Consider the following 24,143-nt stretch of genomic DNA (forward strand, 5'->3'; position numbering starts at 1 on the left):
ATTACATTATTAAATTATTATATTAACCACAGACTATGCTGTCTACGCGAATGCTGTCTACACATGAAAGAAGTTTATCATGAATAAATGTTACATCAAAAAGTATATCAAATAAAACTGGCCTGCAAGAAAACATTTTTATCCATCCCACAGTCTTCTAAGTCTTCTAACTGATCGTCTTTTTTGTATTATTATTATTATTATTTATCATATTATTATTGGTTATATTTATTTTTATTCATTTTTTTCCCCTTCATTTCGATCTGTTTACTTAACTTTCTGAATGTAAATGCTCGACATGACAATAATGCTTTGATTATGCTATATGACTGGGATTTTTACTGGAATTCAGTTTAAAGGTTGAATTTAACATATATTTTATTTTATTTTATTTTGTCTAATTAGCCTATATAAATACTATAGTGTCTCATTGAAGAATGAATCAATCACGTAGTTTCATTTGTAAATGAAAACACGCTGATTCATCATCACACATGGACATAAATACAATCATAAAATCAAAACTTTATTGGCATAATTGTCAGGTTTTTACAGTATTTGGAAAATATGGTAGCAAATACTAGCATATACAAAATGTTAATTAGGTATAGCAATACACAATAAATATAAAAACATAGCCCTAACCAGTTATTATATCATTTATTATTATTATTATTATTATTATTAGGCTATTATTATTATAATAACTGGTTAGGGCTATATTTTGTAAATGCCTGACAATTATGCCAATAAAGTTTTGATTTTATGATTGTATTTATGCCCGTGTGTGACGGTAAAAGACATCAAAATGAAGGGGGGAAACGAATATAAAAATAAAACTAATAATATAATATAATATAATATAATATAATATAATATAATATAATATAATATAATAATACGGAAAAAAGATAATCAGTTAATGGACGTACAAGACTGTGGGATAAAAATGTTTTCTTGTAGGCCTGTTTTATTTGATGTACTTTATGTAACATTTATTCATGATAAACTTCTTTCGAATGCTGTCTACATCGTGCATAGACAGCATTCGCGCAGACAGCATCGCCTGTGGTTAATATAATAATTTAATAATGTATTCATGTCTATAATAACAATATAATTATTTCTTAATACAAAATAAAATATTAATAAATCCAGCTTTGATAGTCCCAGGTTACTAAGGTTTGTTTACGCATTAAACTCATGGCCACGAGAAAAATATGTCATTTCCTCAACATAAGAAGCCACGACTTCACATTGCATGGCCGAATTAGGACATAAGTATGATGTTCCCTCGACAAAGAACATAAGGATCTTGTGACACTGAAAACTGGAGTAATGGCTGCTAAAAATTCTGCTTTGTCATTACAGGAATAATTACAGTTTAAAATATATTAAAATAGAAAACAGTTGTTTTAAGTTTAAATAATACTTCACAATATGACTTCAAATAAATGCAAAGTTTTGATCAGTAGTGTAAAAAAAGTTGCAACCTACAGGAAGGCACAGGCACTTGCCATTATGTCAATATTTGTTCGAAAACCTAGTGAGGTGCTTACCTAGACAGCATTTAAAGGTATCGTTGGAGTCATGATTGTCAAAAAAGATTAATTGGATACTTGAAATGGAGAGCTGAGCGAAATGGCAATTGTACAACACCGTTACCCAAGGCTGCTTTTATTTGATCAAATTAAGTACAGCTGAATTTTCAGCAGCCATTACTCCAGTCTTCAGTGTCACATGATCCTTCAGAAACATTTCTTAATGGTAGTGTATTTTAGTCAGTACTGAAAAGTAAAGATAAATCTACTTCCATGTCATTAAATTGCATCCATTATTTCTGAGTTATTATTTTTGTGCTTATTAGAGTATCACATTGTTAGTTTAGAAGCTTGTTAACGGCAGCTCTATTGGAATCACCCTGAAGTGTTGATATTCTCAAACACATCACATAATAATCACTGTATGTGTTTTACATGTGAATGCTCTGCGAGAGAGTCGCTGCTTAGAACGTTTCAAATGAGTCACTTCTGTGATAATTAGGATGATGCCTTAGAAGGTAGCTGCCTATGCGGACAGTATACAGTGATGCAGATCACTAGGGTTTGGAACAAAGCAGCTCAGTAGTGTTGTATACTTGTTCACCAATTCACAAGCAACAGCTGTTGCTCGTGGGACATACCACAAGTATCGACTCACAGTCCACTTCCTGAGGTGGGTTTATTAATAATTAATAATTAGTGACAAGGACCCAGTATTCAATATCCGGTTTGATTTATAGCATGTAATAATATGTTTACAGCTTGTTGGAGCTTAATGCACACTTAGCCATAAGGAGCCCACACTTTATGGAGCATGTTTCAGATTAAGAGCAGTATGTTGTTCCTCCTATAGACAGGACAGTTTGCTCATTGCTTCATATGTGCAGTGTGTCTGTTATCGTTCATCTTTTATCAAGGTGTCATCTCACTCACAGCTGTGCACTTATACTGATTGGCTTTGGTTCTTAAAGGGATAGTTCACTCCGAAACTGTCTTCATTTGCTCACCCTCATTTTATTTCGAACCCAGAGACTTTCTACTACTGAATAGGAAGATTTTCTTGTACAGCAACAGTACATGGTGACATAAAGTTATCATACAGTAAAAGTAATCCATACAGTTCTCTGAAATCAAACAATAGTTTGTGTGATGCAATTTCAGCTGTTATTCATTTTAAATATTCCCACATCTCTCCTCAAAACTCATTAAGCTTGCACATATTCAAACTTGGCTCATTGAGATATGTTATGCTAGGTTGTCATCTATGACAACAAAATACCTTCAGTTTGAATATGTGCAAATGTGTGAGTGAGATTTTTAAATTAGCGCAGAAGGAAAGCTTAAGCAAATAATGAATACCAAATTTGACAGCCCCTAGTCACTGTATGATTTCATTGTATGGAAACGAGCAGCATTTACTTTCTTCGAAATATCTTCTTTTTGTGTTGTACAGAAAAAACATGAGGTTGAGTAAATGATGGCATTTGTCATCTTTTGGTTGATTGTTGACTATTTATGATTATCATTTCCTCCACAGCTCTGAGGATACATGTGTCTTCAGCCACCAAAGAGGTGCTGGATGAGTTCGGCTATTTTGAACTCCAGTTGCGAGGAGACGTGGAGATGAAGGTATGAAGTTTCAGTTGTGCTTGCTTTCTGAAATGATGTACCATGTGTATATGTGAGAGAATAAATATTTTTCATGAAATTATTTTTAAAATATATTTGTTTATTTGTGAGCTATTTTGTATGCAGAATTTTTTTAAACCATGTTCCTAAAAAATCTGAGTGGTAATTTTCTTTTTCCAAACAGTTTTAGAACATTTTATAACACAATATTTAATGCTTTTAAAACTCAACCAGAATTATGATAAAGATTAAACAATATCCAATGACAATTATTTAAAATCCTGCAGTATTTTAATTAATCCAGGATTTTGTTCAAGTCTTTAGAAGATTTCTGAGAGGATACTATTTGAATCCTTGAGGATTGGCTCCACAACATGATTTTAACAGAAATTCTGTGTAAAATTCTTTAGGGTTTTTTGAATAGGCAGTAGTTTTCCCTCAGTGAAAATAAGGATTCTTTATATTCTTTAGTCATTTCATTAAGAAAGAGCATATTGCTCATTGTTGATTAGTTCCTCCAGCAAGCTGTCTTGAGTGCTCATTGATGCAGGCTATTGATCGGTGCTGTTCCTCTCTTTTAGGGTAAAGGCAAAATGAGAACGTATTGGCTTCTGGGAGAGAAGACAGATGTCTATGTTATCTGAGAGCACTGTTGATGACAGGAAGTCACCAGGATCAGAGCCACTGTTTCATATATTTGTTCTGTGTCTGAAAGAGTTTCTTGCTCTTGCATGGAACAACACATTATAAAACCTTTTGAGGGAGGTCAATTCAGGTATATTTCATACCTGCTTTAAAACTGCATAAATTGTATATTTGATTTTTTTTTTTACAGATATGTTTTCTTGTGTTCACAGTTAAGTATGTCTTTCCAGGTGAAATTTTTATTTTTTGTGCTTTCTATATTGAGATTTTTGGAAACTGGTGATGTGTATTTGACATTTTCTTAACACGTCCAAATGCATTGAATGATGGTTGTCAAGACTGAGGACAGAGTGAAGTTTTATCATAATGTGATATTTGTATATATGTATATCCAAGACATTGTAAGATATTTTGTTCAATAAACTGAATTAAAAGCAGGTTCTCATGTTGTCCTTATTATCAAAAGCTCTTGTAGATATAGTCTTGACAGTTCTAAAGAATTGTGAATATGAATGAATCCTTCCTGAAGGACTCTTTTCCACTCAATACATCTTCCCAAAGGGCTTTGTAGCTTATTAGCACAATAGAAAAAGAGAAAATTGCACACTTGAATATCTCACTTCTTCACAGAGCTCCATTAACTGTAACTCTCAAGCTTAATACTCCAGTTTTTTCCTCATCATTGTATTTTATCTCATACAGGTCAGCTTACAAATTATCCAGACTTTAAAAAGTAATAATATTAATAGACTTTAAATAAGTCTCTTATTGATCACAGCCTAAAAATATACTATATAATATTCTAAAATGTTAGAACTGCATTTTCAATATTTCCATGTCATAAAGCATTTAGAGTTACTCTTTCTTTGAAACCATATACTGTCTGCTCGTTAAAGAACTCCATGATCATTACTGCTCACTCAATAGTTGGTGGTAAATAGGGATGACGTCGTAGTCTGATCATTAAGAATCCATTTGGCATCTGTGCTTTCAGTGGACTGCATCTGTGTGTGTGTGCAAACTCATGTTCACAACCGCTTCTCACTCCCATGATTCTTAATTACCGCCCACTAGCAGCTCTGTCACAGTCAGTCCTGTTGCCAAGAGGTCATCCTGTAACGCACTGATATACTCAGTAACAAACATGCTTGGCCAGGGCTTTATGAATTATAATAGCAGCTTTCAATTTGTAATTATGGTACAAAAAGGCAATTATTAGCAACTTAACTAAAAGTAAGAATCACCTTCTGTTGGTTTCAAATTAAGCCTTTGTTTAGGAATCTGTGTAAGACAGCATAAAAACATTGATACTGTTTAGGAACTGAATTTTGGAATTTTAGACCCCCCCAAAAATAACAACAACAACATGACAGAATAGATCTAAATGAACAACTTAAAAAATAGAATTTAAACACTTTTAATGAAGCAACAGCATTAAATTGTTTAGGAATCAAGCCGGTTCAAAGACCTTCTGTCGAGTTCCTCAGAGAAAACTAATTTTGTGAAAACAAAGGGAAACACTGAATTAATGAAGTCTAAAATTACTTGTTGCCATAGTTACCCAACATTAATCCCTGCTGAAAGCATGAAGGAGGAATGCAGTGACAGAGCAGCTCTGATTGACAGCACAGCTGTGTGAAAGTAAGCCATCCTGATCCATCAGCAAATGGTTAGAGCTCTCCTCTCTCAAGGTGAAAAAAGCTGCCATCTGCACCCAAATAACTATTTTCTAATTTGGCAGCAAAGACAAGTAAATGCATTTTATTAGAGAAGAATTAACTACTCACTTGCTTTTCATTAAAACATTTGTTAAGTCAGGAAGTCATAGTTGGCACTAAAGATGTTACACAACTTTATTGTTGGTTATAAACTCAGCTAAAATTAAGACATGAATGAAGACAGGAAAAATCAAAATCAAATGAGGGCATTTCTACATTCATCACAAAGCATCATTTTCTGATGGGTACAGCATTGTTTCGTTGAGCTGATCTAGTTGTTCACTGATTGGTGTACTGAAAGTGGCATTTCTTTTAAATGGATGATCCTTAGTTTTAACTGCTGTCACACCCTGTAAAAAGAAAACATTACTCGTAAAACCACTCCAGTACTTCAATAAATAAACATTCTGACTGAAACCTCACAGTAGATGCTGACCTGAATCTTCTGATAGTTATCACTCCAAAATGTGATGGCCTGCTCAGTTGTGTAATCATGATCCTGGAGGAGATAAATGGCAGATTAACTTGGCACACAAATGCACACACACCAATATACACATATGCAAAAGTACAGTCACAGCAAAAATATTATATTTAAACATTATGGTGAATAGAAAGAGACCATGGTCAGTGGTGCACCGACAGACTTAAATCCCCCCGCCTTGTAGTCTGCTTTGGTCACAGAGCACAACTCAGGGGCTGGAGGCTCTGCGTTCATCTCTGCATGTATCTGATCACTATAAAATAGATTACAATGTTATGTTAAAAAACTGCGTAGTTGGATTGTATTTGCAATTCAGTCAAGTTCATATATACCTAGAGAAAGATATCTATTAATCTCAAAGGCAGTTCAGATGACATGTTTATCCTAGAAGTACTGCATACTGCCATGTTTGCTTCAGGCCCAGTAAGTTTTGAAGAAATTGTTGACTTCCTGCTATTGATTTTAGATATTTAATAAAGTTCATCTGCTTGAAAATGGTTAATATCGCAAAATACACAGTCACTATGATGTCTGGAGATGATGAAGTAATGACTCATGACTAAGTGAAGCAGAAAGAGTCTATCTAAATTAACAGATGGTTGAATCAAAACAGATTGAAATATATGTAGGCAAGTCTGTCTAACCATTATACGCAGTGACAGCGATCTGACATAGAGGAAGAGCCAGCTAAGTCTTGATACATTACAATTACATTAAAACGAGAAATGAATGCCAAAAAAATAGATTAAAAATTTATATCTATACTCATATCTATACTTCATGTTAGAATTACTTAAATAGAATAGTATTTAGATTCCTTTAGATTGACTGTTTCTCTAAAAAGTGAAGTGGTTTAGCTAAAATTATTTAATGTGAACTTTCTGTTGATAAATATGAAGTTAAGTACAACAGTATTTGTCTTTCCATATACCCGCCTCTACCAGCTCTATGGGTATGAGGTACTGTCTCACTTCATAATGATATTTTTCCCGTTTCTCTCTCTTTTAATTTAAAAACAATATTGCAACCACTTGTCTGGGGTCAGAGACTCGTTGTCAAGGTTATGTTCAAAAATGAAGTAAAACGTTGCATGTTAAATAAAAATTAAAATGATTTAAGTGAACTATGAATCTAACCATGACACAAACATTCTTACATCACTCCTCTCCCACTGTTTCCTCTACTGACACATGAAACAAGAAATGTGGGAGGATCATAAAATGTCATTCGTGTTTTACACACGATGAGGTTGTTAAACATTAAACTTTAAAATAAATGCTTGTTTATTTAGCTACCTTATTCTTTTGATGAGGTCATTTTCCAAAATTTCAGCTCGTCTTCCTAAAATGAAAACAACAGTGAAGTTTATTAAAAAGATTTATGCAGAAGACAGAACAGAGGGCTTTTATTTGAAAGAACCTCTGTGGAGTACTATATAAGCTGAAGAACGAAAAGGAATTTTAATAATTAACTTTAATAAGTCCAACAAATTTTATAAATACATTTTAATCCCTGGGTCAGTTGACAGAACTGCCACTATCCTCATCAGTCCAACTCTGCATTTTTACCCTGTGTTACATTTGTGTATTATGCATGTGTTTTATGTCTTTAAAACATTGATTGATTTTTTTATTTTTTTATTTTTTTTGGCTGACACATTGAACAAAATATAAACGTATCACAGAGGTAAACAAATACAATATGCTGTGTCGTTTTTAAGCAAATATTTATTTATGAATTTATAAAATCCCTGTATTATTTTAACTTACCTTTTTGTCGCACCCCAAGACTTTTAGGAGAATTGTAAGCAGCTTTGAATGTACTGATCCCCTCTATTGTAGCAGCCACGTCCATGGTAAGAATCCCTGTGTGCCCGTACTTATAAACACATGATCTGGGCCCGGTCCTGTCTAGCAACGCAGTAGCCCTCTGAAGAGTGTGAAAGAAAAGTGCAACATATAATTGTTTAGGTGAAGTGTAGTAAGAATATAAGCGTTCATGCTGTAACTATAGATGTACCAGGATTACAAGCAAAACTTTACTAAACCTCATCCTGCAGGATCATTTAAACATTCTGTGTGAAACTCACCTCCTCAACCCAGTTTCCCAGTAAACACCTTCCACACGGTTTATTTTCCTCATTAACCTCTGAAGTCATAGCATTCACGTTTGTTTGCTTTACGACGCTGTTTGATAAGCAACAGCCTGGGTTAGTCTGAGACTTTTAGTAATATAATTTAATTGCACTTGTCTATACTGTTTTGTTTACACCTCTCAACTCTGCACAGACCCTGAGAGCGCTGCTTCCGCGTTTCACCATGGTAACGTAAACAAACCCATTTTGTCATCTCGCTTTTCAAGACAAAAAGTATTTTTTTAGACAAATTTCTTTCTTTCTTTCTTTCTTTCTTTCTTTCTTTCTTTCTTTCTTTCTTCTGTAATATTAAGATCTTTTTTTTTTTTTTTTTTAATTTTGCAATTTTTTAAACGATGCATGCATTTTATTGCATTAGCCTAGGCTACCTTGTTCCCACACTTTTTTAGGTAACACTTTATTTTGATAGTCCACTTTAGACATTCTACTAACAGTAAATAACTTTGCAACTGCATGTTAACTAGTCATTAGAGTATTAGTAGACTGTCTGCTTAATATCTTCTAACACTCTTCTAAACTTTGCAAGTAAATGTCAATTTATTCTACTAACCCTAAACCTAACCTAACAGTCTGCTCTGACAGTTAGTAGACATGTAGTTGCAAATTAATGGGAATTAGTTGACATGTAGTTGCAAAGTTACTTATAATTAGTAGAATGTCTAAAGTGGACTGTCAAAATACAGTGTAACCTTTTTTATTTTTACACATTTATGAATATCATGAAATCCTAAATACATTGTGTGTTCGTGTGTTTATACTGGCTGTATGTAATTAGGATACATAAAAAAACATTAGTTATGGAATTTAAATAAAAAATTAGACAAGGTATGATAAGGTAAGATATATATTTTTTTCACAGAAATTATGTTTCACTGTAATCATTCACCAAGTAGCATGGATGAATGAATGAATGAATGAATGAATGAATGAATGAACAAACTAACAAACTAACAAATAAGAACTTATAACAAATAACAACAGAGTATAGTTGCATTGGGACACCCTTTAGCCACGTCAAATGGATAACTTCTTTTTTTGCTATAACTTTTCTCTATCCTCATCTGTGTTCCATAATCTGCCTGTCTGTACTCTACATGCTACATCTGTATGAGATATGTAATCATAAGCGCATGGTGGATTAGTTTTCACATCACTCAGTAGGATGTCACCAGGCATTTCCCCAGACGATGGATGGATAGGACTTTCTTCCAGGAATCTGGGAAACATTTGGAGAAAGTTGAACTGGTGCATTCTGTTAAGTCACTTTCAGACAGTAACTTAATGTTGTACACTGTGCTGAATGTATTCATACTTTCTCTGAACTCATCCCCAAAACCACAAACCAGTGGGCTCCAGACTGTTAAACTGAGGTTAGAATAGTTACCAAAGTCTCAAACTTACTGAAGAAATACACAGACAGACTGAGAAAACAAAACACAGAATGTGTAAAATTCTGATCAAATAAGCCTCTTGTTTATTTAGACCTAGGTTTTACATAAATCAGTATCTCATTCTGAACTTTCAAAAACAACAATCAATTTCTGGATGAAATCTACACTCTTGAAAAATAAAGGTGCTTTAAAAGGTTCTTTACAGCGATGCCATAGAATAACCATTTTTGGTTCCACAAAGAACCACTCAGTCAAAGAACCTTCTTTCACCACAAAGAACCTTTTGTGAAACAGAAAGGTTCTTCAGATGTTGAAGGTTCTTTATGGAACCATTTAAACAAAAAAGGTTCTTCTGTGGCATCGTGAAGCACCTTTATTTTTAAGAGTGTAATTTGAACTTGAAAACAAACAGATTTATTTATTTATTTATATATTTTTATGTAACTTATCGTTATGCAAAAAAATATAATTTTTATGGAATGATTTAAATTAAAAATGAAATGAAAAATAGAAGAATTTTTACTAGTGAACTCAGACACATCTCTGTGGATATTAAAAATAAAGAAACAGATTTCCAAATGACATTTTTTATTTTTTTTTTAAGTTTAAGTTGAAGCTAAACAATTTACTTTTCCCTAAGGCACAATCTGATCCTGCTGTGCCTGAGTTGAAAGAAACTGTCTGTTTGTCCACAGTTTTGACAATCTTTTGCATGCTAAAGTTGTTGTTACAAAGACAAATTTACAGCTTTTACCAGTAGGAGGAAACAGTATTGTGCCTTGAGGAACATCTTGTGGTTGTGATATGAAAAACGTCTTTTACCAGCACTTTCGTATCCAAGTTAGCAATCAGAATATTTACAGGCTTAAAACAAGACCCCTTAATTAAAACATATTATGGAAATGCAGATGGAATTCCTAATGGAATGGAAACCCAAGGTTTCATTTAAATATCACTCATCTGTGATTTTCCTTTCTCATGAGACCTTAAACAAGATCATGTAAGAATCCAATAAAGTCAAAATGGTTACAAAATACGCAAATAATTCATTTTCCCACAGTTCCAGCTTATTTAATGTCTTAGCAGATTCTTATTGGATCCCTTTAGTGCTGTTTCCAAATTGCGATAAAACTGGTGTTTCTAGGTATTTCTAGGAGAAATGTATTGTGAAGCCTAGGAGACATTGTATTGTAATAGGAAACATCCAAACTAGCTTTAGGGGCTTTGGACCTCCATGTCTTTATCTAACTTGGTGTTGTCAAAAAGTTTTCCAAGTCTCCCACCAAACACTTACCTCTGGACCACTGAGCAGCGTAAAAATGTTGATCCTCCCAGTGAAAAGGTTTTCCCAAAACACAACGGCATTACTATTTGCCCCAGTTTAAAAATAGCGTGTCTATTAGCCAAAAAGTATGTGCAAAACTTTTTTCAAACTGCACCATTTCTAACACCCACTGCTCCAGGAGCTTAAAACAACATTTCCCCACCCAGAATTCACAGTGTGTCTTATGTGTGGTCATTCATACTGGCAGGAATTGGTCAGGGATCAAATTTACCCAACCTTAATTAATTCTTCCTTTGCTTAATGGACAGACAGGTCAGATGCTGATTAAGTCTCATCACCTGACCCCCTCCTCTTTTCCTGTTAGATGCACTGCAGTTTTGAGTGTCAGACATAGATAATGATGCACACATACACACATAAATTCACCACTTACAGAAGCTGTTTTATAATGAACATTCTTACATGCTGTTTTAGTGTAAGAATCTAATCCTTACTTTGGTTGTAATTATTTTGAATACACCATGGGGTCAAAGCAGTGCATAAGCAGTCATAAATGGTAAAATTTAAAAGAATAATCCTGTAAATTCATTTTCTGAAGATTTTGTGAGTGCAATAAGCCTGCACCTTAGCAAACACTAAGAAAATAATGCTGCATTACTTTATTATTATTATTATTATTATTATTATTATTTTTGTATGCAAAAGCATTAGCTAGTTATTTAATAGTAATGATACTGATTCAACAGCACTGGAGAACTGTCAGATGAACATTTGAACTGGATTAAGCTGGATAATGACAATAACTGTGTAACATCAACACTGATATTGACCAGAATTGAATCACCACTGATCTGAATTGTGCTAAATAATGACACTATTATCTTCTATAGAGCTGTTTTACAGCTAAAATTGAACTTGTTTTATAACTGATGAATTTGGCAACATTAACACTGTTATTTTTCTGTTTATTACTGTAAAGCTGCTTTGACAGTCTGTACTGCATAAATACATGCCATAAATGCTATCTAAATAAATGTGACTTGACAGTTTTGCTATGTTGCAATAATAGTTCAGACAAGGTCTTGAGTCCGCGGTCTAGGTCTTGCCATGGATTCAAGAGCATTTGGACTCACTTTTGACTCCAGTCTCAAAGTACTACAACACTGTGGATGTGTTTTGTGGTCTGCGCTGATTTGCTCTGCCCTATCGGATCTCTGCACGAAGGAACAGTATGTGTATGCGTGCTGCGGAGGTTTGTGTGACACTGACATGAAAGAAAGCTTCATTCACCACGAAAGCTTATTCATGCTTCATTCAGACCTTCCTCAGGTCTCAGCCTTGATTCAACCTACTCAGGTCTCGACCTGGACTCAGATGATGACTCAGATCATCAATTTGATTTCTTGTTGGTATTTCTTGCTGCATGAACTTTAAAATAAATAATCTTTTTACGTGTGTTTTAATTTTAAAAAAGAAATTATTTTTTATTAATATTACAGTAAATCCAAATGTTGGGTTTGTTTCAAACCTTTATTTTGAGAAAAAAATTAGGTTTGGTTTAAACCTTTATTTTGAGAAAAATAAATAAATCTGAGTGTTTAACAAATTAGAGCATTTTACAAGTTGGCCCAAAGTATCTTTTTACTTCTCAGTGTATTAAGGATAGCAAAACTTTTTGTTGTTGACAGCAAAGGCCATGAGTCTAATTAAACTCTATGATTACGGTAAGTGTTAAATTAGGCACATTCCAATAAAGACATCATGTGTGACATTCCTTCATCCTCAAAAAATCCATCATCCACAAAAGTATTATTTATTTATTTTTTTTTTTTTAACTTTTGTACACTAAGCAATTCTTGTAGGCCTACTATGTTGAGCCCACTCTTGATGTCCAGCCATTTTTGCTACTGTGCCCAGGGAGCAGTTGGGGGTTCAGTGCCTCGCCCAAGGGTCTCAACTTAGTCATAGAGCATGCAAACTTTGGGTTACAAGTCCAATGCTCTAACCATCTGGCCACAACTGCCCTAACAAATAGGTGTCTTGTACAAAAAGCTGTTGAGTATTTAGTTGATTTTCCATCAATATAAATGGACATTTTAGTGTGATTATGCCTCCTTTTTGATTTTAAAGTCTCTGGATTCCAACAATGAAGGTTACATAAACATTATTGAGCAAACTGGAAAACCTGAAACTTGGAAAAGTATTTTATTACTTCACTAAACCACTCTGCTCTTCTCAGGCAGAGCATTACTATGTAAATTACTTTGCACCACTTTTACAACAGTATTTTTACAATTTCATTGTTTTTGAAATGTCAGAATTGACACATTTATTATTGTGGTATCAATAAATATGGTCCATAATCCAGCCGAGAAAAATACTAGGAGCTGTCAAAACACATACTTCCTATAAACATTATAACTTTTGAAAATTTCGTTCATCCTTGAACGACATGGCTGTGTATTGTGTCTTCAGATATGATCTGACAAAACGTAAAAGAATGAATTTGCTCATTTCCATCCATATTGGGTTTTAGTGAACTGCCGTGCACAGATCTGAGGAACATAATAGAATTTTTGGCTGTTGATATGTGCTATTCATCACATGAAGAAGGGAGCTCTATTATTTAGCTAGCTGGAATAACACTTCAGCTCGGACGACAGTGCAGCCGGCTTCTTCGTGTTGTTTTAACAAAGTTCTGCTGCCGTGGGCCGAGTGGTGGCTCAGGTTATGTGAGAACCACTGTCTCCTTTCCAAGTGAGGCTAAGTTGCCTTTCCTCCGGCCCCTGAGCCAGGGTCTTGTGTTTTGGTTGGCAGCTACAGGTATAGTCAGCTGGTGTGCACATTTCAGAGCAGAGTCTACGACCTCGGAGACTCTTTTCTCTGGTTGGGACGGTGAGGTGTGGCGGTAAGACTGTTAACGGGCCAATTCTATAACACACAAACACCTTCAACAGTGGTCTGTGAGTGCTCAGGGTGCCAGGGAAAGCAAAGAGTGAGAAGAACTGAGAAAGACAAACTAGTATTTGTCTAATTTGGTTGAATCCAATAAACTGGCTATGTTTTAGATTAAGAAACATACTCCATGCAAGCATTTAGAATGTGTTGTCGTATTACTGTGGTGGAGACAAACGCAACAAGCGGGTTTGGTGCTGCTAGTGGCACAAATACCACAGACGTCACTATTAAAATCTACAGTAATCAGTAACATGAGCTATTCTGATCTTTAAACAGATTGCAGAGCCCTGCTCCAGTTATGTTTAATGGAGGCAGGGTTACAGTCCAGTTGGATATAGACAAACAGAGCATGGTTAAAATTCTTCAACTGTTCCATCCTCAATTTATAGTTGTAGAAACAGCTCTGTTATGAGCATATGGCCTGCAGCTGTCTTCAAATAACCAAAAACCAACCCACAAACACCTGCCCAGGACACACACAAGAGAAACACACTCTTTTAAACATACCGAAAGCTGTTGTGACAACAGTAACCATAACATTCCTTGATACACAGGGGTCAGTACCTGTAAACCTCCACAGCTAACAAATCTATTTGACAAATGAGCCATTCGAACTAGATTATTACATTTTCGGAATAAAATGTGAATAGTGTTTGTCCCTGCAAATCACATCATGCAAAGGGCATTGCCGGAGTGTTGATATATGATTCCCAGGGCATTCTAGAAGACTGCTATAGCCCATTTCGTCAGATGTAAACAAACTGGTCCCGATACACTTCCTGTTTCTTTTTTTTAACTTTACACAAACATCACAAAAAAATACAACCAACATAACATTTGACTGGATGAAAATGTTACATTAGCACCTTTAAGATGTATTTGTATATGTGAAATAAAATAAAAAACAAAAAACAAAAAAACAGGAAGTGCTTCTGGACCAGTGTTGTTTACATCTAGCGAAATGGTCTATAGGGTGTTCTGGGTGGCTACTATGTAGTTACATACATGCTTAAGTAAAAAAGGGCCTCCCCCAAGTATATCTTGTCTCCTAGTTATCCTTCTTCCATTCAAAGTAAGTCTGTAGTTGTATCCTAAATGACTAAGGATTTTTGAATCTTATTTTGGTGCTAAAAATGTATTTATATTTGAATATTGTCATTATAATATAATTTTAGTGATTTTCACATATTTGGAAAAAATATTTAAAAAAAAAAACTCGAAAGCAATATGAACTATGCAACTGTTCAATATAAACAGTGTTTTTTTATGCTATATATGATCGATTATATGTACCCATGTATGTACAATATGTGTGTGTCCTAAATTACGTTCTATACACTGTGCCCATTAAGGGTAAAGGAAAAATATAATTACAATGTTTATAGGAAGTATATGGTTGCTAGGGTGTTCTAGGAGGTTGCTAGGGTGTCCTGAGTGGTTGCTAGGTGGTAACTTACAGGCAAAAAAGTATATTTATGTGCACACTATGCACTCTCCCATTAACTATATGAATTGTAGAATGGTAGTATTATCTCAAATAAAAGATGGACATTGTTATTGTTTTTTTTTTTCCACACAGAAACTTTTCCATGTGAAGGAAACAATGTTCAAATGGTGTTTGTAAACACTCTACCTGCAGGACTCACTCCAAAATGACAGAATAGTACAATAGTATGCAAAATTTAATGCAGGTGAGATTTTTTTTTCTCCTTCATAAGCCTCACAATTTGAGATATGAACTAAAAGACAAGTTTTACCGCTTTATTTATTGTACTTATTTAATGTTATTTAAGTGTTTTACATGTTTTTTAGTCCATTTTATTCCTCTTAACAGGAATAAGTAATGTATGGTTGGTCTGTCATGTGACTAGACACATGACAGGAAGCAAGAAGTACAACTTAATAAGAGAGCAGCATGACAAACAAACAGGACAGTCACCAAACTTACCTGGATTGAGGAGTTGCACCTTTCCAGACACCATCTACAAACTTTGGATTATGAGCTTGTACTGTAATCAATGAATACATTCTGTCATTCATTTGTGGGTTCATTTCCTGAAAATAGTTAATAAGCATCACTTGTACTATAGACACATTGTGACAAGATTCAGTGTATTAGAAATTATATTTTGAAACAGAAACAAATAATAGAGTGTTTAAGGCCAGTGCAAACCTCATCTTCAGAGGCATTTTCCATTTTCTTCAAGTAAACGAAAGTTATATCATGGTGCTGTGGTTTTGTTTCTCTCTATATTGGTGAAGGTTATCTGTCATCATGATTCGGTTCCACATTCTCCCTGATTTTTTTTTCTTCATGCTGATTATTTTTTCCATCAACAGTCAAGGGAAGACCCATCATGTTTATCTGCTTCCTGCTTCCTTTTCCTTTCTTTTCCCAATCAGAGTTCATATTGTGCCTCATAGAGTGTATAGTACGATTTGATTTTGGTTTATTGTCAGGCCAAGTCAAGTGTTAATGGACAGAGATTTAGTACAGGAGATGACTGTTAGGTTTTTTACTCAGGATTTCCCCCAAACAATCCCCATGACTCAATCAACATCTGCCACTATAACTGTACTCAGACTTGCCATTGAGTTCTGGGTAATCCAGTCAGGATCTGAAATAATTTAAAATAATTGTTGTACAAAACTGTGCCCAAATGCCAGATTTGTGCTCAAACTATACACAAAGCTCTTAAAATAATGCTTTTAAATTACTGAGAATAAAGAATAAACATAAGATTAAGTATACAGTTAAGTAAAGACTCTAAAAGTAAATGTTACATGCCCAAAAGACATTTAAAAGAAAGTATATGTTAAATAAAGAGTTTTCTTTTTTTTTTTTTTTTTTTTTTTTTTTTTTTTAAATATCCTGAAGAAAATGTAAGCGTTTTGCTTTTGCAAAACCTGGTGTTACGGTGTTGTGGGTGGTTTCCAGGTGAACAGCACATTCCAAACCCCTCTGACTGCAGCAGTGGAGAAAGGTTTGCTACATTTTAGGACTACGTGGACTAACACAAACAAATGTCCAAAATGTTGCTATCAGAAAAGGATGCTATGACAACAGCCAGAGAGCTCTTAGAGGGCAAGAAGACCTCTGGTAACAAGCCCGTGAAGGACAGAGCTTCTCATTGGTTCACATGCAGTTTCTGGCTTTCACCCATCAAAAGACTAATTCCTATGGTTTTGGCCTGTGACTACCATAAAAATTCCTTAGGACCTCAGGATGCAGCAGCACTGGATGAAACAAAGGGAGGCAACAGTGATTCATTCAGATCCATACTAACCATGCTTTAAAACCTCGAAACTACAACACATTTCATACTTGTTTAGAGAAATAAACATTCTCTCCTTTAGTCACCTTTATTTATACAGCACTTTCAAGAGTACAAACTGTTTCAAAGCAGCTTTATAGTATTAAATAGAAAAATAGTGTGTCAATAAAAGGACAACAGTAAACACTCAATTTTCAGTTAAAGGCAGTTCATTATTGAATTCAGTGATGTCATCATCCATCTCAGGTATCTGTGCAGTCAAGCCGACAATATTGCTGCAAATGAGTTCCACAGAGGGAAAGCATGGGCCAGTAGTCACTCACAGCACTGAAATGGAGAAGTGCCAAATTGTAATCTCCTCCTCATCGGAATTGGTATACATGCACCTTTTCAACAGAAACTCCTTGTTCTGAATCTTCAGCCTGTGTGGTGGGTGACACTAACAGAGACAAGAGGTTTTCAACCCACACCTGAAGACCCGAGACCTGGGGACCCATATAGGTTTGGGTCCATATTTTAAACAGTCACCTGGGTCCAGGTCAGGTCCAAAATCTATTACTTTGAGTTTCAGTTCTTTTTAACATTGTGTGTAATATCATATGCGTGTTCCTGATTTTAGGACCCTTTGGTGTTCCAGAAGATCAGCATCCCACAGTGCTTTAAATTCAAGACTGCTGAAACAGATTCATGCTCCTTTCCCCACTGCACCCACACACAACCAGCAGAAGAAGTCACTGCGATTGGACTGCTCACTCAGTCATAGGAAACATAAATATCAAATTGGCATTGTTGTATATTATCAGTAGGGGAGAGTTGGGTAAGTTGAGCCAGAGGGTACATTGACCCATCCCCTGTATCTTGGCAACTGTACACTTTTACTGTCATGTGATCATGTATTTTGGAATCACACATCATTTCTACCAGACTATGAAAAGGAAAGACACATGGGAGTAGTGAAAGGCACCCATTTAAAATTTAAAAATTTTAAATTTTAGCATAACATATGTAATGGCTGTTACGTCAAAGCAAATTTATCCAGGTCTAAAAATATTTATGATGCATACAGGTAATTTAGCAACCTATAAAACCATGCAAATCGTTTAGCTAAATACTAGCCTGAATTGGTAAGCTAGCTAGTTTTTTTTTCCCCAAAATGCCAGATATTGGGCAAAGTGAGCCAAATGCTGTGGGATAAGTTGAGCCAGCACTTTAACTTACCCCATCATAAGTCACTGAAGTTAAGTTAAATCTCTGAAGTAGAAACTGGTATTTTAATGTTAATATTACGCAACTGGTTTAGTTTATCATATATATATATATATATATATATATATATATACATCTTATTTATAGTTTATTTAATAGGGACAGGGTACAAGTGCACCAGATCCTTCTCTGAGAACCAAAAGATGCTTTTCACCACATTATAATCATATATCTTACCATATATATTCTCTAATGGGCTGTTCGACATTGCAAAGCTACCATGCCAAGAATCATTTGACTAAAATGTTTATTAGTTTCAGTGACATTTATTCCTTCATTCTAGTTTAGATTTAATGTATTTACTCAACAAACTCTCTGTTTAGTCTGTTTTTGGGAAGGTTAAAACTTTGGTGTTTCAGAAATGCAAAAAATTAAAGACTGAAAATCAAACTTCATTTGATTTTTTTTTTTTTTTTGTTTAAGTTAGCTTTAAGACAAGAGCTATGACTGTTTGTAAAATTAAATTAGATTATTAAGGTATCATGTACATATGTACAAACAGTAGTAGTGTCCCAAAAGTGTTCAATATTCAGTGTTTATTTAATCTAACACTTTTTTTTTTATGTACAGCATTTAGGTGTTTAAAGTTAACTTTTTTCTTTTTGGAATTTTCAGTGTGACCACATTAATTGCAAATGTAGATGTAAAAAGAGTCTTTTAAGAAGTTGCTTTAAGCGAATAATGTCTTTCCTGCATCTTGACCAATAAGACCATAACATAATCTTTGTGAATGATCCCACAAAGAGCAAACCAGTCATTCAAATATCTCCTCACAGTACATCTGCACAATCAATCAACTCTACTGTGAATTTTTTCTCCATTTATTTTGAGTGAGAAAGTTCATTTCGTCATATTGCTATGTACAGAAACACCCTGTGGGAGAGGAAATGTGGTGGCAAGGAGTCCAGTCTTTTTCAAAATCCCCCAAGACAAGAGGAAAGAACATTTAGAGCCCACAGACCATCTAGTAGTAAAATCCACCCACCTTGTTCTTAAATGCAGAATGCTCACCAGATGAGTTGTTTGAATGTTACTAAAACAGTCTAGAATGCTTTCCCATTTTGGGTCTTCTGTTTCTTGTTCCAATTGTGAAACACTATTCCCATGGTTCCAAGCCTCATTATTGTTTTACAGTTGCTCTCTCTGTTCACCTCAGTGGAAATGATTCTTTGGTAGATAATCAAATGATACACTGTGGACACACTACATGGGAGGGAAATTATACAGGAACTATACAGTGATTTGCTTTAAATGGACCTTTAATTGTTTATGTAATGTATATGTTCTCTGCAAAGATGTCTGAAATGTACATGGGATATTTATGGAGACTATTGTTGCTCTATGTTCTTGTAATATTAATTGTTTGTTTCTGTAGTCCTTAATATGAAAGATTTGCCTTAAAAATGTCTATTTATTATTTTGTATCTTTCATCTTGACAAGATGAGCCCAAGACTTTGCACAACTGAATAATATTTTGCTTAAGATTCTCTTGTTCTCTTAGTTGTCCTATTAGCAGACTTGCTTCCAATTATTTTTGACATTTCTGCTTCCACAGTACAATGTGACTCGGCCTTTGATTATAGAAAATGACTAAGCCAGTCAAAGGGCTGGAAGAGGGTCTACTGTCTTATTTAAAACCAAAGTGGAATTCATCTGACACAAAAAGGCGATTATCCTGTTGAGAACAATTCTGGGACTATTGTGTTTTTGAATGAGGGATTTAAACATAGACGTCTTAAAAATCCTTTGGGTTTTGGAGGTAGACCAAAAATCAGAAGACAGAAAAAGAAAAGACCGGGTACATTAGACATGGAAGATTAAATTCTGACAGACTGCATATATTTTTGAGAATAGGAGAATTTAAAATGGAAAAGTTTTGGAAGTATTTTCTCAATTCACATTTAAAACACTATAGCAGAAAGAGTTATGGAAATATAAAACTGCTCTTTTCCATGCAACAAAAATGCTTTAGATATTGGTTTTGGAATTTTGTTTTATCAAGAAAGTATTTGTTAGATTGTGATGCAAACAGGTTGAACTAGGACGTAAATCTTACTCTCAAGAATGGTAATGTTAAAAAGAAAAATATTTACACCCCGTGGTCAAGTTTGTTTAGTAGTGAAGGATTACAAATTTAAGAATCTGTTTAAAATATGCTGATCCTATGCATATTTGTTATAGGTTCCAATATAACAACATGAATTGAAAAAGTTATGTATATTGTGACAGTCTAAGAGCAGGCAGCCCAGGCCCTGAGACAGTAACCTTTCAATTCCTGAACATCTGGCAGGTTTCCCAAGTTAAGTGTGAATTCTAATCTCAAGGTACAACTGTGCCTTTTGTTTAAGCACCTATGCATTTGAATGACACTTGTATGCTAAATAGATCAAGGCTGGGAAAAATCTTTAACTGAGCTGTTTTCCTGTACCACATTTGCATGCTTTGTTTAGATTGCTTCCACCTCTATGTACTCCTCCCCCTTCAAACCTATATACTCTGCTGTGCTGAGCTTTGAGAAGACTTTTTGAAGACTGCAGTGCCAAGCAGCGAGTATCTGAATAAAGAGAAACTTCTGCTTCAAGATATCCAAAAACGTCTCCTGGTCTCTAAGAAAAAATTCACAACAGTAGGTGGTAAAAAATTTAGTTCTTGTATGCACTAAAATATTCTGTAATAAACTGAATATATTGCATTTTGTATTCATTCAAAACAAGGGCATCGTATGATGATTAAAGTCTCTAATTATTGACTCAGTTGTTAAGTACACAGTTTTGTATCAACACCTTGGCTTAGTAAGATTTTTCTTTTTCACTTTTCAAGAAATTCTGATGTTTTAAGACTTCAGGACTCTAGACGTCATGCAATAAGTATAGTAAAACAACAACAACAACAACAACCAAACCTGCTGTGCCACGATGTCAGTGAATGTTTTCAATGAGCAACCAATGTGATTCATTTCAGTGAGTTTATTCAAAGTATGATGAATGTATAGATGTTCTCTATATTAAGAAGCATTTACCAGCAGGAGCCCCATTTAGGCTGCACTCACATGATGCTTGATACAAATTGAAACACCTGCAACACTGTCATGAATCAGCAGTACTTTTTCAAATCAAATAATAGAACCTCCTGCAGAGTGTTGATCTTTATTTTGGGCTACTAGGGCTAGAGCCTCTTTTGATGACTTTGTCTTGTGATTCTAATGAAAAACAGTTATTATTAACTTGGACTCTTCAACAGGTCTGTAATCCTTTCATATTGTTTCAAAATATGAGGATTATTCTAGGGGTATTATATCCCCTCTTACAATGTCCACTCAGTGGAACCCTGCAGTCCACTCGCTGAACACAAGCCATGTTGGAGGAAAGCTTAATCAACTTTCCACCAAACAAAACACTTGAGCTCTGTCAGTGGTCTCATCAGGTTTTCAATGATATTTTGTGTTTTTGTTAATATCCACATACTCATGAGAAAGCAAGACAATGACGAATCTAAGGATAACGTGGCACATTGCAGACTATGGCTGGTAGGCCTATAAAAATGAACCAAGTCACCAGGAACATCAGACCAGCCTGCAAGAGAACACAGGAGACAGCAGCTGAACCTCTAAAGAAACACTCGGGATCAAGAATGAAGCTTTCCGTCGGTACCATCCTCATCACTGTTGCACTTTTGTCAGAGTGTTACTTCAGAACCGCTGCCATCCCCATGACCAAAGCTGAAGACACAGAGCCAGATCTGGAAAGCTTGAGCGAGAGCTTGGAGGAGAACGCTCTGAGATCCGCACCAGGCAACTCCAGGATCATTGTGGTGGCCGACTCCAATCTGCTGAGGACCCTAACATCTCTGAACAGAGGAGTCCCTCATCTCAGTCTTGCCGAGAACCTTCTCAGCACAGAGCGCAGAGATGTCGGAACAGACCTGAGCCCGAGCATCGCCATCATCAGAAGGGACACCATGAGGTGCATGGTGGGAAGAGTGTATCGGCCATGCTGGGAGGTGTAGATCTTCTGGGACAACGAAAAGAATGCAGTCAGATTCCCCTTCTTCTAATCCAGTGTTGCTTGTAGAGAGAATGTAAAAGTTTGTGCTGTTTATCTGAAATTTATCTTGCAATTAAATGCTGAAAAGATTATTCTACCAAGGTCTTATCTGTTCTTGTCTGTTCAATTTAACACTTTCCGTTTTCATACTTCTCTTTCATTTGTGTTGCATTTGAATATGGGCTGTGAGGGTGTCGTGATCAGTGCTAATACCATACATTTTTGACTAGGTAAAAATGATTATGTTTTTAGCACAAGTCATAATAATGCTGAACTACCATACTTTGTAGTTATCATAGTTTTTGTTTAAAGGATATTTTATTTGAATGAAAATATACTTTAAAATTTAGTCTAATATTTAGCTTAATATTTTGTCATGCTATGCTCATTAACCTTAGTCAGTTTTACTCTGACTTGAAAAGCATATTATTTTAGTTGATGAGAAGGTGTAAAATGAAACCAAACATTTTATATATTCATGTAGACATGTTCAAATTCAAATTCACCTTTATTTATATACCACTTTTAACAAGACAGAATTGTGACAAAGCGGCTGTACAATATTAAATAGGAAATAGTGCATCAATAATGCAAAAAGGCAACAGTAAACACTCAATTTTCAATTACAGGCAGTTCATCATTGAATTCAATGATATCATCATCCAGCTATCCAGCATCAACCTTTAACAAAAACACTGTGAAAACTATACTGAAATATTTTTGCCAAGTAATTAACCAAGTAAGTAAAAGGCCACTTAAATACAGTTAGGAGTTTGGGAAACAGACAGATGTACAGTCATTGTTCATGTTTCAAGTGTTGTATTGTGTTGTTAGTTCAATTCATCTATTTTCATCTATTATAACATTATGATTAGATTAATCTCAATCTCAAAAAAGCCTGACATTATTGACTTTTATTTTATTTTATGAAACAATGGCATTTTTATATGGTTTTTGAATATTTCTGACAAAATAATTAATAATTTTAAAAAACCTTTTATAATAACCATTTACATCAGCAATACACTGTGGTTCCGGCTCAACCAATAGTGAGAGTCTGGGGGCAGGACTACCTGTTTGTCAAACCAATGAAGGATGGGAATTGTGAATCTTTTAACAGCATTAATGGGCTGAAATCCAATTTGTAGTCAGTGATGTGTGAAGTAATGAACGCTCTTTGTAAGTACACCTTTTGGCATGCAACAAAAGGGAAAGTAACCTTTGTCTGTGGCTTTCTATGTCATTTTGTCATTACCAGGAATCTATTATACTTTTTGGCAGCATTCGTTCAGGCTTTCCCTTCCTTCACAGCCTCTAACCGCTTTAACCTTATGGCTTTGATTAGTGCCACACTTCTGTCCATCCAATTACTTTTCCTCCAGCCCTTGCAACTCTTTAGCTGATTTGTGACCTGTTTAATCGGTTCTTCCTGTCTCCTGTCATTGGTTAGCGGTCAAACACAACAGTAGAGGGGATGAATATAATTTCTCACCTGATTACCTCTGTTAATAACACATGGGGCATGTCATGGGGGAGGTGATGTTTATTATAAGATAACAACAAGAAAGACACATTAATTAAGAACAAGTTATTCTGTTGTTGTAGCTCTCAGCTAATAAAATGTGGTTTCACCTTTCCTAGGGGAGACTGCAGATGATTTTCATGTGCTTCATTAATGGGAATGCTGAAACTGAACCTTGGCCATACGTTTTAACCGTGTAGTTTAGCAAACAAAGCTCCACTGGATATATA

General features: G+C 34.9%; 3 protein-coding genes across 3 annotated transcripts in view; 2 read left to right on the forward strand and 1 right to left on the reverse strand.

The window, feature by feature from the left end:
* npr2 (natriuretic peptide receptor 2) overlaps positions 1–4,244 on the forward strand; it is a 41,444-nt gene extending 37,200 nt beyond the window's left edge. The window contains exons 21-22 of the mRNA XM_051110623.1: positions 3,079–3,170; positions 3,752–4,244. Of these exons, the coding sequence (XP_050966580.1) occupies positions 3,079–3,170; positions 3,752–3,814 (155 nt within the window). The 3' untranslated portion in view covers positions 3,815–4,244. The remainder of the gene's footprint in view (positions 1–3,078; positions 3,171–3,751) is intronic.
* A 1,160-nt stretch (positions 4,245–5,404) lies between these two features.
* On the reverse strand, positions 5,405–8,311 carry spag8 (sperm associated antigen 8). Its single transcript, XM_051110725.1, has 6 exons — positions 8,107–8,311; positions 7,787–7,946; positions 7,313–7,358; positions 6,156–6,270; positions 5,970–6,032; positions 5,405–5,883 (listed from the first exon to the last, which is right to left on the reverse strand). Exons 1-6 carry the CDS (start codon positions 8,173–8,175, stop codon positions 5,755–5,757), a joined length of 582 nt encoding a protein of 193 aa, XP_050966682.1. The 5' UTR covers positions 8,176–8,311; the 3' UTR covers positions 5,405–5,754.
* A 13,545-nt stretch (positions 8,312–21,856) lies between these two features.
* Positions 21,857–22,488, forward strand: pmchl (pro-melanin-concentrating hormone, like). Its single transcript, XM_051110537.1, has one exon. The coding sequence runs from the start codon at positions 21,868–21,870 to the stop codon at positions 22,351–22,353; it is 486 nt and encodes a 161-aa protein (XP_050966494.1). The 5' UTR covers positions 21,857–21,867; the 3' UTR covers positions 22,354–22,488.
* The last annotated feature ends 1,655 nt before the right edge of the window (positions 22,489–24,143 follow it).

This window comes from Labeo rohita, chromosome 5 (assembly GCF_022985175.1).
Source record: "Labeo rohita strain BAU-BD-2019 chromosome 5, IGBB_LRoh.1.0, whole genome shotgun sequence".
NCBI classification, from domain to species: domain Eukaryota; kingdom Metazoa; phylum Chordata; class Actinopteri; order Cypriniformes; family Cyprinidae; genus Labeo; species Labeo rohita.